This window comes from Dermochelys coriacea, chromosome 8 (genome assembly GCF_009764565.3).
Source record: "Dermochelys coriacea isolate rDerCor1 chromosome 8, rDerCor1.pri.v4, whole genome shotgun sequence".
Classification (NCBI taxonomy): domain Eukaryota; kingdom Metazoa; phylum Chordata; order Testudines; family Dermochelyidae; genus Dermochelys; species Dermochelys coriacea.
In genome coordinates this window covers 66768094-66783475 of record NC_050075.1, presented here as the reverse complement: position 1 = coordinate 66783475, position 15382 = coordinate 66768094, and the positions used below count along the sequence as shown (strand labels likewise).

The 15382-nt window shown below is 37.8% G+C and overlaps 1 protein-coding gene across 1 annotated transcript in view; it reads right to left on the bottom strand.

Moving 5' to 3' along the window:
- The window catches only part of SLC25A24 (solute carrier family 25 member 24), a 39343-nt gene that overhangs the window by 12611 nt on the left and 11350 nt on the right, over positions 1 to 15382 (bottom strand). The window contains 3 exon segments of the mRNA XM_043520499.1: positions 1975 to 2086; positions 2878 to 2965; positions 3624 to 3750. Of these exon segments, the coding sequence (XP_043376434.1) occupies positions 1975 to 2086; positions 2878 to 2965; positions 3624 to 3750 (327 nt within the window).

Below are 15382 nucleotides of genomic sequence, written 5' to 3'. Positions count from 1 at the left end.
AAAGGGTAGCATAGACACACTTACTACAGCAACAGAAAGAGTTCTTCCATCACTTTAGAAAATCCACCTCTCCAACCGAATTCTGTCAACCTACCAAGTCTACACTGAGGCTTGGGTTGGCTTAATTACATTGCACAGGGCATGAAATTTTTCACAGCCCCAAGCAATGTAGGTAAGCCAAGCTAACTTTTAAGTATAGACCAGCCATGAAAATCTGGCCCCTTTAAGGGGTTTCCAGTGGACAACCCAAAATGGAGCCCCCGCAAATCACCAGTCACTTTTGAAAATGTTGACTGGGTGTTCTAGTTTGTGCCTATATTACTAGCACCTGCCAGAATTTGGCCTTATATGCACTGGACACTATATCACCTTACAACTAAGCCAAAGAAAAAGCTAAAGTCACTTTTTGGGATTTTACTGTATAAACGTTACAACAATAGCCAGCCCACAACACTCCTATGCTATTTAGATTCCTGCTCACCAGAGTCCAATCACAACTCAGAGCCTTCAATTTTAAAATAAAAAGAGTTTTCAAAAGACTGTTACCATGAGAAACTGAAACAAGATTTCAAACATTTTGGCTATGTAGAGCACCACCTGTATTGCTGTGGTAACTGGTTCCAAGTTCTCACAGTAGGCCAACTGCAACAATTATAGATCTCATGGAACACTTCTAAACTGAATATTTAGGATTAGATGAGGAGGTTCCATAATAACCAGAAAAAGAACTTGTAATTTTCAGCATTTAAGAAACAGAAAAAGTCTTGGGCATTTTTCACTAAATAGTAGACTCAGAACTATCCAATTTCATATATTTGCCTCATGTTTTCTTTTGGTGAGGCATCTAAGAGGATAGCTGGCTGTTATTAACCATACTCTCACTGTGAAATCAACCAAGGCAGGCATATACGTTTAGCCTCATTTTAAAATAGAAAACTATGAATAGTAGTTTTCTTCTTACAGTTTCATAGCTTAATAAAGGTCAAAGAATATTCTCCTCCAACTTAACTATAAAATTATCCTCAGGTTGGGACTGTGTACTGCAAATCAACCAAAACTGTTAACACCTATAAGCAAGTTTTTATCATGAAAAGGCTGACAGATCCTTAAGGATTCAAATGATCTCATTATATTTAAAGTAATTACAGTTTTAGCCATGTGTTCTTACCCTGATCATTTACAGGAAAGTTCATTCTGTCAAATTATTTATTTGTGCACATGTAATATTTTACTGGAGGGTTACCTATAACTTTGCATTGCTTGCATATGAAAGAATTATTAATAAAATAAGATCTCAACTCTTGAAGAATTGAACTTACTGAGGCTGAGACAATTTGTAGTACATTACTTCCTGCCATTACGTATTCTATTCTTACTTAAAATTCTGGAGAGAGCATGCACATGTATGTGTGCAAACACACATCTAGAGTCTACATTAAATTAGAAATTTTGTGAACTTTATGATAAAATTGCTAGTTAAATGAAACTGCTGACACAATACCAATATTTTGAAACAGCTAAAATACTTCTCCAACTTGTATGATCACATGAAAGCAACAGTCCATTATAAAATGCACATAGTAACTAGAAAAAGGATTTACTATTGTGTGACATTGTTTTGATGCCTCTCCAAAGGGACAAAATACTTATTTCTAGTCCTAATGGTTGGCAAGATACTGGACCTTAGACTTTTCAATGATCCAGGACTAAATATTCATACTCACACAAGGATACTTGGGGCAGGAAGATGGGATAAGAACACCACATCTTGGGGGGGAAACAACAAATTATACCAGCTGTCTAAAGCTTCTCAGAAGGCTTGAAGTTCTAAAATTAGTTCTGGCAGAGATGGATTTGGAAACAGAATCCAGGTGAGGAGTCAAAGATGCAGGATCTCTCTCACACACACACACACACACACACACACACACCCTACATAAAATAGATCTCTTTTAAAATACAAGCTGAACTTACAGTAGAATGTTTCCAATAACGGATTATTTCCTCAATGTCTGTTGCTGGGTTAAATAAAAAGTGATCCCGCCATTCATTCCAGTCCACTGACATTGTCCCATCAGCATCGATGCTGAAATTAAAACAAAACAAAAGTATGCAAAATATTAAATTGTCTGGAAAATAGTAAAAAAATAAATAAAATATCTGGTCACTCTACCTGCAAACTTGTTCAGACTTGAAGTCCTATGAACCCATGCAAACCAGTCCTCACACAAGAGTGTGAAAATCCATGTACAGCACTGGATACCAATCTTATGAATGGTCAGTAAAACGAACCATTTTTCCCAACTGAGGTTGGGGGAAGGATAAGTGGACATAACAAAAGTCACGTTAATGAAGAACAAGTTGATATCCCTTCACATTTCCAATGCCTTCCATGAATTGGAAATCATACTCCGCAGTGGTTTGAAGGACAAGAAAACAATGCAGTGCACCATAATACAACTTATGCACCATACCTACTGTAAATTTAAGATGTTGGATTTTATGAATCTTTCAATTTTATGATCTCAAATACTTAGTAGAATAGGGATTCTACTATACTATCATCTTTGGAAGGGAATGCATGACTCTTTAGTTCACTAAGAAAGGAAAATAGATCCAGTTTCTATTGTTAAACTGGAGGCCAACTACTGTGGGTTATGCAGATAGGTGTGATACCTAAATATTAGCATAACTCAGATTCAGTCTTAAATGCATATGAAAATAAAAATTAGACAGTGTTGTACTTTGCTAATCCATAGTTACCTTTGATTTAAAAAATTATCCTTTTACATCTGATCTGGAATTATGTAAACATGTTTATGAACAATCATTTGAAGAATTCACAAACACTGACTAGAAATAAGAATAGTTTCTGACCTTTGTAGAATCTTTTCTGCCTGTTGTTCTGAAATATTTATACCCAATAACTTGAGTGACTGGACAATCTCTGATGCTTCAATTTTTCCTTAAAGCATTAAAAGAAAATATGTACAAGTTAAAAGCTTCTTCAGATCTCATTATGTAAACTCACATGACAATGATCTTTGTTCTACTTAAAGATTTGGAAAGCCTTTAAACTATCATTTAGTACAAACAAAGCAGCACAGACCATTTAATACACTTTTACACGGGAGTCCTAAATGATATAATTGGATTATATCTGCTCAGTCTTTGTAATACGTAAGTGCATCACAAACACCTAGTGAGTGAGTCTCCCTCTATCAAAGAGGGAAAAATATATTTTCTAACTAGAGACTTCCTCACAGCTCCTCCAGCTGCAGAGCAAAATTCCTTCGTTCTACCATCTTGAAGGAGGTTAACTGGAGAAGAATAATTAGTCATTTGACTATGATGTGGATACTCAATCAAAATTACAAGCCTGCTCCTACTCCAATTGAAATTAATTGGAGAAGATACAAGTTCCATATTAGCAATACAAGTTCCCTCTCAGCAAACTTTATACTCCATTTATTACATACAATATTTACATTTCAAATAATATATTTAGGTCCTTGAATGTTTTGGGGAAATAACCATTTTATACTGAATTATTCTGAAGTCTAGTTCAGTAATTGGTACCACACATTTTTCTTTCAAACAGGTCAGGGAAAATAAAGACATACCATCATTGTTTTTGTCCAGACTCTTAAAGGCTAGTTTCATTTTCTTTTCATGGTCTTTAAGATACTGCATAAATTCTTTGAAGTCCAGCTGCCCATCCTTGTTAGAATCTCCAGTTTTAAAAATTTTCTGTTGAGAGAAAAATAATTAAAGGAAATATTACTGATCAAAGAATGAATGAAAGAAAAGGGCTTTGTAATATTAAGATCTGCACAATCCACCATGACAGGCATCTCACACTGGCAGAGTTTGGGAAAGAAACACTTTTCCTCGCTCACCAAAACTGACCCCCAATTGAACCTCAACGCACCCATTCTGGGTAGGAAAGTATTGCTACTTCCATTTTATACTAAAATGGCTGTCTGTAAGACAGTTATTAGGAAGCAACGAAAAGACACATTGAGACAAATAAAACACACTCTTAAATGTAGTTCTACCTATGAAATTAGCCAAGGGTTAAATTCAGCCTATATGAATTTTGCATCTGCAACTCTGACAGACTAGAAATACACGTTTGAGACAGGGATGAACTGGATTCAAGTTGTGATCTTGCTTACTAGACATTTAGTCTACATTCAACACCTTGCCCTGCTTGTGTCTAAAGAAGTAACAAAAATGGGGAGTTATAGCATGCTAATCTCTTAGAGCAGAGGTTCCAAACTGTGGTACACGAGCTTGATGTTGACTTCACAAAAACATTTTTAAGGTAGAATGTGAATGAATAAAGTTTGGGAATCACTGATTAGAGTATAGCATTTAAGGTGAAGTTCTGATCTCATACTTCAGGATGGATATGAAAGCCTATATTCCACTCTCTCTACTCATGTAGAGTTCCTAATGAGATAGAATTAGAGATGCACTGGGTGGATCAGAGACTGATTTGAGAGCAGAATTTTGAAGAATATATTTCAAAGCACCTCATGGTACATTTGAAATCTCTGCTAAAAAACTTAGTGTTTTTAGTTTAAATATTTTCATACAAGTGTGATGAATCAGGGCTACATCTGTACAACTTATGAATGCAGATTGATTTATGAAGCTGTATTATGAAAAACTGCTGTATTATGAGTGCCTATATGTATGTGTATCCACTATTGCTGACAGGGCCTGTAGCAGATACACACAAGACAGGGAAAATGGGAAATACTTAAGGTTAACAATATAGTCAAACTCAAAGGTCATGATAGCTGAAGTTTTAGAAATCCAGTTTTAGCTTAACCCCTCCAAAGATAGTGGGGGGTGGTAAAAGCGGTGGAACAAGAGAGATCAGGTGACCAAGAGAGGTTAAAATAAAGAAATACACAGGAATAGGGGAGTCAGACAAGAAGAGGAAGCATGAGGCAAGAGAAATAAGGGGTCAGAAGCTGAGTAAGGGGCTCCAGGAGGTCACCCAGCATGTAGCAGCCTAATAGGGCAAAGGAGCCCTACCTGCTTTCCTGCACCCAGATGGCCCCAAGGGACTACGATCCAATCCTAAAGAATGCCCTGGAGTGGTGAGGAAACTGAGGTGGGGACATGCGTTTAGTATTTGTGGTTTGTATAAGCTGTACTCTATTGTACTTTAACCATAAAAGAACATGAAGGTGTTAGACTCTGTGCATAGTTTGTATGTGTTGACTGCTCGACAACCGCTGTGTGCTCCTAAGAGTTAAATTATAACCAGAAGTTTCACACCTCTCCAAGAGCTCCACTCCAAAGGTGTGTGTTTGAGTAAGCTGTAGCTCACGAAAGCTTATGCTCTAATAAATTTGTTAGTCTCTAAGGTGCCACAAGTACTCCTTTTTCTTTTTGAGTAACTGGGGTATCTCACAGGCCAGCACTAGTCCTGGGGGGCCTAGACAGGTGGGCTGAGGAGCCCCATTTCTGAGGAGTGATAGCAGACTGAAGGTCAGTACCCAGGAAATGTGATAAAAAGGCCCAAGGAGGAGCCAGTGCTGCAGCCTGCTGAGGCTCCAGAAGCTTAAAACACCCCAGGAGAGCCCAAGCACAGAGGCTTTTCCTCTCACACTGGTTCTAGTGGGTGGCCAGGAAGAATTGCTTGCTAGGATCTGTGACAACCAGTTTATATCCAAATGTGCTCACTGTATAAATACAACATCCCTGCCAATTTATTGCTGGTCTGCACTCCCCATTGCCACTCCTGCTTCTGAATAGGACTGGATTATAAAACAAATGAACCAAGAACCTAACATAACTCAAGTAATTGCAAATCAGGGTTTACATACACTAAAACAAAAATGGTCTCCCAAGAACTTCCCCATCAGTTCCATTCTACTTACCTTAGCCACCCACTCATGTACTAATGATGTGTTATCTGTATAAATTATATTAGCCACAGGATCTTATGCAGGCCTTGTCATAAAATGCCATGCACACCTATGGCACTTATATAGGTAGGTAATCAATCTCAGTACAAATTTGTATGGCTATTCTGAACTATGACATTTTACTGAAACCACATTGCTTACTTTGATTTGAAGACAAGATCACTGAATATGCAATAAGTACTCATTCTGCTGTAACCAGTTACAACTTACTGAAATAAAAAGCACATTCCAAGAATGAGTAGCCCAACAAGATTCAGCCAAAGAATCTACTGATCTTAAATAAAACTAAAAATTTATCATGTACAGGCCAGGAGGAGATCTCTAAAACATTTTGGTACGTTAAATGTCTCCTCTTCTTCCCCAACCCTTCCACTAAAGTAATCTATGCTCATATTTGAAGTTTTAAACATTTTTGATCTTGTGAACAAAATTCATGAGATAAGACAATTCTCACTAAATATTTAGAAGGGAATGGTCACATGGCACTCAGTTATGAAATAAATAAAAAGTGACTTACATGTCTTCCTCTAGCATGGCAAATTGTGCATAGTTCAAAATAAAATGTATAGTTTTTAAACTCTCAACTATTCTTGACTGACTGCAGAGTACAACTTGTTTCAGTATTACTGCTCTTAATGCACTGTAGATTATGGCTATAACTTCATTCCTTTTAGCAACAACTGGGTTGATGAGGGATACCCAAGCCAAGCTCACTCAAACACCCTTATCACTGTGATTGGTCCTTCCAGATTCTGTCATTTCTAATAACATCACTCAGAAGTTCATCAATAGCTTTCCTGTCACTGACTTTCTTAGCTAGGAGATAAGTCTGATTTCTGGATTAGTCCTTTATAGAAAGAGGTTGTTACACTGAAGTTCTGATCAGAAATGTGACTATCTAGAAGTGGTATGCAGTGTTTTTGTAGCCATGGTGGTCCCAGGATATTAGAGAGACAAGGTGGGTGAGGTACTATCTTTTATTAGACCAACAAGTGTTCAAGCTTGGCCTGAAGAAGAGCTCTGTGTAAGTTCAAAAGCTTGTCTCTCTTACCAACAGAAGTTGATCCAATAAAAGATATTACACCTCGCCCACCTTGTCTATCTAGAAGTGGCATCGTCTTAAACCAATAAACATTTTTATATTCATAGAATCATAGAATCATAGAATATCAGGGTTGGAAGGGACCTCAGGAGGTCATCTAGTCCAACTCCCTGCTCAAAGCAGGACCAATCCCCAACTAAATCATCCCAGCCAGGGCTTTGTCAAGTCTGACCTTAAAAACTTTTAAGGAAGGAGATTCCACCACCTCCCCAGGTAACACATTCCAGTGTTTCATCACCCTCCTAGTGAAAAAGTTTTTCCTAATATCCAATATTATCCAATAATATCCAATATTCCAAGTGCTTCACTGACTAAAATAAATTGTTACTACTCCATACTTGTGTGTGCACCTCCCCACACACACACGCCCATAAACCCACCCCTATGGGAAAATGAGCAAGATTTTGCTCTGGCTCATAGCTGCAACAGAATGCTAACTAAATTCCAATTACAGAATCTCTATTACTGGAGAACAACAAGAGAGTCCAAGAGAACAGAGATTCCTGGTTGAGTTTGTAGGGCTTGAAATTAGAAAACATAATTTTACTTAAACTCAACACATTTTATATGGAAGTCACTAGAAAGTAATAAATGTGGACTCCCTAATTTTGTCTTTACAATCCTTTGCCACAGTCCCAGTCTCTCCAAACCATTTTGACATGGCAGAGGTGGAAGGGCTTGTTGGGGGGTAGGAGAAGATGTGTTTCAAAAGAAGGATCATCTATTTTGCTCACCCTAGAATTCTGGAAATTCCTAGGATGAAAATCTTCTTTCAATCTATACAATCTACAATTTATTTTTGAGACAAAGTTTTGGATTGAAGCCAACATTTCTGAGTTTCCTGCTGGTGGGCGTCTTACAACACATACTTTATTTGTGACACCAACCGTTAGAAAATCTGGTGTCAGTGATAATCAACTAATTTTCTTCTAGTTATTGTAATCTGTTAATTCATTTGTCATAAAAGAAGAGCAATCACTCATGAGTGCAAGAACAATAACTGAATTATTTTCATGATGCCAGAATATAGAAATGTGTGTTATTTATACACATATACACTATCTCATTATTATAAATAAATAATAATAAAAGGAAATTTTTAAAGACAACATTTATTTAGATGAATTGTGGAAAAGTGTGCCAATCAGATAGCTGCATGACTGATCATTATTTACACACGAAAAAGAGTTTCCAACCATAAGCTTTAAAAAAAAAAAAAAAAAAAGCTGACACACATCATGGGTCAATTTATCCTCAGATACTGGGGCAAAATTCTCATTGACCCATTTAATATGCTCTCTAGGCAAAACTAATTGCCATGTAGCTGGGTCAATATATACATCCAGTGAGCAATTTTCATTCTGGCACACCAAACATCAGATAAAGGGACTCCCTATTATCTTCAGTGGAAACTGGATAGTGTCCTAAATAAAAATGTAATTGCAATGACTTTTTTCAGAATTCAAAGCATGTGTTTGAAAATAAATAGGTAGTGAATGCAGTTAATTTACATATTTTTAAAGTGTGTGTTTAATTTTTTTTAAATGTGAATTTTGTTGTGTTTTTTTTTTTAAATGTGTCAGACTGTGAAAATAGACAGGGTGCATAGCATGCTATTCCCCCAACCTAGCACTGGGAATAAACCGAGATATTTGATTGTGAAGCTATACCACAGGAAACAAAATGACTTGATTATGACAGAAACTGGAAAAATAACCAGAATTTATATTCCAAAACTAAAAGCTTCTTCCTTCCCCTCTCTGCCCTAAATTTAAAAACAAAAAGAAGAGAGCAGCAATGCTTGGAAGATCAGAAATTCATTATAGGCTGCAGCCCACATATTTTCTGAGCATAGCCAATGAAGTGATGCCTGCTTGAGTCTGCAGAGAACTTGAAACAATAACTCTGAGATATGAATTGCCCCTTCACCTCAACAAGGGCCCCATGGACTCTGCTATTCTGTGGTTGCAGAATTTAGCATTTTTTTAAGACACGACCGATTTCAACACTTTTGTACCAAATTTTCTATTTTGTTGCAGGTGCAGACTGGTACCAGACATTGTTTTCTATCTCCCTGTCCTTCTGGAGCCTGCCTGCTGCTTCCTCGTGCTCTCCAGCTTTCTCCATAAGGGGTCATTAGATGAATTACAGTGCAGGCTCCCCCATGTTACTCCCCAGAACCAGACAACAGAGGCTTAGGGAGGCAAATGATAAGGCTGGCAGCCTGAGCTGCCAGGAGAGCTAGCATGCTATTTCCTGGTATAGACTTGCTGTGGGCTCAGCACATCCTTGGTTAGACCCAACAGCAAGGGAAAAAAAAAAATGTTTGCATGTTTCCCCAAGGCAGGCCATTTCATGTCTCACTGTTTGAAACTTTGAACCCAAGAAATAAAGATATTACACAAGACATAGCAACACGGCATATATACAAAGAACTGATAACTACTAGTTGAGCACACCAGTAGATTTAATTATACAAAAACCTTACAATTGCCTTTTGTCTATTTGTATTTTAATATCAAGGCCTTCCATTTTTTGACTAAACATCCAGGTCTGACATGTTATACCATTCAAGCTGTGGTTTCTAACAAATTAACACTTTGTCACTGTTCTTCTGCTTCTGGTGCCTTTTGTACAAACAGCTAACTCTGTCACACTAAGGCAATACAAGCCCAAGCATTTGGAGGTGGAATGAAATGCAAGAAAAAATTCAAAGCTTGGGTTGGGGGAATAGGCAAGGATGCTGCAGTGTTTTAATTTTTCCCAGTATTCTCAGGTACATCCACAGCTATGATTTGTTGTTCATAAACAAACAATATTCATTGCCAAACAAGGGAAACCTGATAGCTCAGTGGTTTGAGCATTGGCCTGCTAAACCCAGGGTTGTGAGTTCAATCCTTGAGGGGGCCATTTAGGGATCTGGGGCAAAAATTGGGGATTGGTCCTGCTTTGAGCAGGGGGTTGGACTAGATGACCTCCTGAGGTCCCTTCCAACCCTGATACTCTGTGAAATATTTTGCATCTGACAACTGACCTGGCACATTGTTAGATTACTAAGTGGTACAATTATGACCCACTGATATTTCAACATGATGGTACCTACAGAGTAGAAGAGGGTAGAAGTTATTTTATATTTGTACGCAGATTTTTCTTTTAAATTCCTGAAAATGTCACTATTAAAGTTTTGTAACTATGATTTTTTAAAAAAGGTAGGGAAACTTTTTCACACTCAGAATTTCATTGTTTCAAAACAAAGAAGTGGTGGGTGAGGAGATTGGTTTTGTTTTATAAAATAATTCTCAATCAAATTAGCTTGTTATTTTAACAGATTAATTAAATCTTATGAATGCTTAAAAGTCAGAAGTCACCAAGAGATTGCTGGGTGTTTCCAACTTCCTGCCTCTTTATCTTGAGGAGAACACAAGGACAAAGGAACAGCATTTAAAGACTCTTAATTGGTGCAATTAGTGACTCATGATCATTCTGTAAACTATGACTAGTAAATAGAGTGCAGGGCTGCAAATGCATTACAAAAAAGCCAAAATCAAAACAGCACCACAATAAGAACAGTAACTATCTGCCCAGCTGTGACCAGAGGTTTTCACATTACATATTAAAACTAGGGAGGTCACATAATGACCAGTTGTTTCACAGGTTTTCCCTAGTCAGAAGAGGAGGTATAGCTTGCTTACTGAATATCCCTTCATATAGGATCATCTAACTTTGCATCCTAGTCTAATGTTACCTCTGTATTAGACTGCAAGCTTCTTGGACCAAATTCAACCCTGCTTAAGTGAGTGCAACTCCACTGCCTTCAGTGGATGTGTACCCCTAACACCGAAGCCAATTTTGGCCCCTTGTCCTATTTATATCTGTAAAGAACAATGCACACTTATGGAACTCTGTAAATGACAATATTAAATACAACACTATAAATAAATCAGTATTTCCACATTGTAATGGCTGAGGGATAGTTCCAGTACAGATCCTTTCAAATCCAAACAAACCTGAGGCCAAGCCTACCAGTATTTTGAATTATTTCCCCTCCTTCCCAGGAGTATTGCTGTCATTTAAAATATATGCAGTGGCCTCTTCCTGCTCCCAAAATTGACATCCATCCATCCAAGAAGCTTGAAGGAACCACGATATATAAATGTGTGATGCTGATCACTACATGACAGCTTTGTCTCTGTTAGTACTTTACACCATTTATTGACCTGAAGCTCTCCCTTCTTATAGTACCAGGGAGCAAGAGAGCTTCTTTTCACCAGTCCATTCCAAGCAACAAAACCCACAAAATGAGCCTAGCTGAACAGATGCCAACCCCATCAGTTTACTACCTATGGCATGCAGAAAAGGCTATCGTAAAGCCTAGATTAATGCTCTCAACTCAGGGCAGGTCTACACTACTGCTTAAGTTGATCTAACTTATATTGCCAGGGGTGTGAAAATGACACCCTTCTGAGCAATGCAATTTAAAGCAACCTAAGTACTGTCCACACTGGTGCTATGTCGGCAAAAGTTCCAGAAGTGGAGTGATTATGCCAATGGGAGAGTGCTCTCCTGTTGGCATACAGCATCTTCTCCAGACACGCTGCAGCTGCACTGATGTAGAGCTTCTAGTGTAGACCTGCCCTCAGTCTCATGGATTGGGAGTTAAAAGTTACCAAGAATCTGAAGCAGCACAGCATAAGAGATATGAGTTGTCTTTGTAGGAGCTCTCCATCTGCATTCTTTGCAACTCCAGCCATATTTGGCATGGTGATCTGTCCATCGCGTAGGATGGCCTGTCACGAGGGCTTGTCTACATGGAAACACTCAAAAATATTAATCCAAACTAAGGTGTGAACTAAAACTGGTTTAGTTAAACTGCATTAAACCCCTGTGTGGACACACTCATTTTGAATTAAAGCAGTTTTAATTCAGTTTAGCTTAATTCACTTTGGAAGTGAATTAAATGAAACTGAATGCAGTTTAACTAATCCAGTTTTAATTCACACCTTTAGCTAATTTGGATCAATTTTTCCTGAGTGTCCCCATATAGACAAACCCAGAATCATCCTCACTTTACAAGTCTTGGATTAAAATCAACAGTTTTCCAATGGACTGGGCCCATTTGTGCTGACGCAAAACCATGATTCAGCAAAGAAGTTAACAACATATATAACAGCTTTGCTGACTTGCGGTCCACATGGGCCAATTTCTGTTGCTATGAGCTGGAGCAAGAGGAAGAATTATAATCACTTATGACATTCTTTCATCAAGCATTACTTAAAAATAGAACCAAAAACCAATGAAACCCAAATGTACATAAAGATTAATTTTCACTTTTCTGAGGTTTAAGGATGATAAGCACACTTTATATATCTTTTTAATGGAGATTCGGGGCCTGCTGCATATGGCAGGCTTTGATGGTCATAAAAATTATTTCATTTTAATTAATCTGCATATCCTATTAAAACTAAAATCAGATTATTACTGAGGAAACATTTGTGATTTTTGATCACTGAAGTCTACAAAATAAGACATTGGTTATGATAAGGTTTGGGACCTTCTGTGCCCTCTGTCGCAGGTTTGAAGAGAATTAATGGTTGCAATTTCTTTACTCATTAATCAATATTTAGTTACTAAAAAGAGTATCTATGAACAGAGAAGGGGAATGAGACAGCTGACATTCAGAGCAACAGAAGACTTATCTGGCTTGGAAGAAGGACGCAAGAATGGGAGAACTAAGGAAAGAGATCGCAGTCATGCAATTTGAATGGAACATAGGGGGGAATTGAGAGAGAAATGTGTGAGGAACTTCATGGGTAAACTCTGTATTATATGGATTCAAAATGTAGACCGTCTGCTTTTGGAAAGCTGTCCAAATTTCTGTTCAAGCAGTTGCTGCAGCAACAGTCACTTCTGAAATGTTATTATCCAGGTTACATCATAATGAAGAGGCACTAATTTAGATTAATTTGGCCTAAAATGCTGCTTACTTCACCTTGTCTCATCAAGAAAATTAACTGAAATTAATAACAAAACTATGCGACATTTATGTGGCTTTTAGGGGAGGGGTAGGAGGTTGCTTTTTTAATAGCTGAAATAAAAGGGGGAAATGCTTTCTATGCTAGAAACATCTGACAAGTTTCAATCTGATTACACACACACACACACACTTTAGCTTTGTGCCATTTTAAGACACTTAAAATAGATGATCATCAGATTATATACATACTTAGCTATGCCGTAATAAATATGGTGGTATAATTATGCATTTAAACCTCCTCTCAGACAAAAGGGACAGAACTATAAAGAAAATACGAACCTCAAAATGTTTGGTTTAGTTTAAAGCATTCTAAAATAATTTTTTGGTTTTGTACTTTTTATGTTATATACATTTCAACGATCTGTAATGTTTTCAGGTCTAGGAAACAAGTATTTAGAACTAAAACTGGACTTCTGGGTCACTTGCTGGTTTATTTTCAGGGCATAAAAGAAAAATCATTTTACCTGATAAAATGTGGATATTAGTGCAAACCAATTGCTGAGAGGTAAATATCATTGGGCCTGATTCTCATTTATACCAAGGCTCCTTTACATCAGTTTGAAAGTGTAAAGGGGCCTTCAAGTGGGTATAAATGTAATTTACTCCCACCTTAAGGCCCCATTACACTGTCCCAGCTATGTAAAGGGGCCTTAGGCCAAGTCAAAAATAAAAAGTGAAGCTGATCCAGTTGTATCTCTTAGGAAAAATCCACACCCTTGAGCAACACAGTTAAGCAGACCTAACTCCTGGTATAGATAGTGCTTAAGTTGACAGAAGAATTCTTCTGTTGACCTAGCTACTGCCTCTTGTGGAGATCAATTAACTTCTCCCATCACTGTAGAGAATGGCTACACTGAAGTGCTACAGCGGGGTTAAGTGTAGATATTCCCTTAGTGTAAATGAGTATTAGGCCCATTACGTCAAAGTATGATCTTAAATAACAGTACTTCAACCCAGACCATAAATTGTCACTGGAACTTTGAATATTCAATCTGATAACATCTCACTAGTCTTATCTTGGGTCTAGATATATATTAAAAAAAATCCGAATATTCTGCTGTCATTCTGAAAACTAACACCTGAAAATTCTTGTCCATCTTCAGCTTTATCACAAAGATTGATATGCAATCTGATGAGATGAACAAAAACAGAACTCTACATGTAAATGCACTATTTATGGGTTGCTAGTTTAACACCTTCAGTGTATTCTGAATAGATCACATCACTGGAGCTACACTAACTTAAACCAGCTGAGGATCTGGCCCAAGTTTCTCTCTCTCATTTAAAAAAGAAAAAAAGTATCTATTTTCCTTTTGCTTCTCTGCAAAAGGATTTTTTCCACAATTCAGAATGACTGTGCATTAACGGTATGATTATAATTAATGCTGTCTATGGAAAGCCATATGATACTATAGCCATATTGCATTTCCTCTGTTTGACTTGAAATAGTGTGTCCATTTGTGCAACTTTGTAATGTGATCGGTGCCTCTACTTGATTCTGGGAAGTAGCATATACTACAAACTATAATCAGTGCCATTCTGGCAGCCTTTTGTTGGATCATATTAAAGAAGTTCTGTATTAAAATTACATGAGTTTGAGTCCCCATAGTTTAAATTCCAGGGTTTACTAATTAAGAGGTCTCTTGGTTTTTTGGTACTGTTTCTCTCCCTGTGTGTGTGAAACTTGCAAGCTGCTAATTGTGTTAGTACATTCTAAGACAGAGTCTGTTCTCAAAGCAATTCTTTGTAACAACTACTCACACAGAGAGAGACTTTGTAACAACAGAAACAGCACCCAGAGACTCCCCGCCCTTTTGTTGTATTCATCTCGCTTTGTTAACAATTGTGATTAAAATAGAGATAGACGATGTATGTGGATGGATGCTTGGTGTGGATAATAACTGAATGATCAGGGAGGTGCCAGCCTAAGAATCCAGTGTCCATCGGCTGAAGAAGGCGTCAACTGGAAATAACCAGAGGACCCCCGGAAGGCAGACTGGAATCCACCCAACAGCCTCAAGAATGGGAGAACCAAAGAACAAGATAACATCTGGCAGCACGGAGCCGTCAGGAATGTGCCATCTGCTGATTGATTCAGCAACAGCATGATGAAGCAATTCCCATGGACTGGCATAGGAAGAAATTCCTATAAAAATGGACTCTAGAAAATGAGAACTTTGGGGTCTGATTCTGCAAACCAACTTCCAGGAGCATCAGATGAGCATCTGACAAGGCCATGCTCCCTCCTCATGTCCAGGCCACCTGGCCAGTGGCTTGGCAAGAGCAATTCTAAGGCTG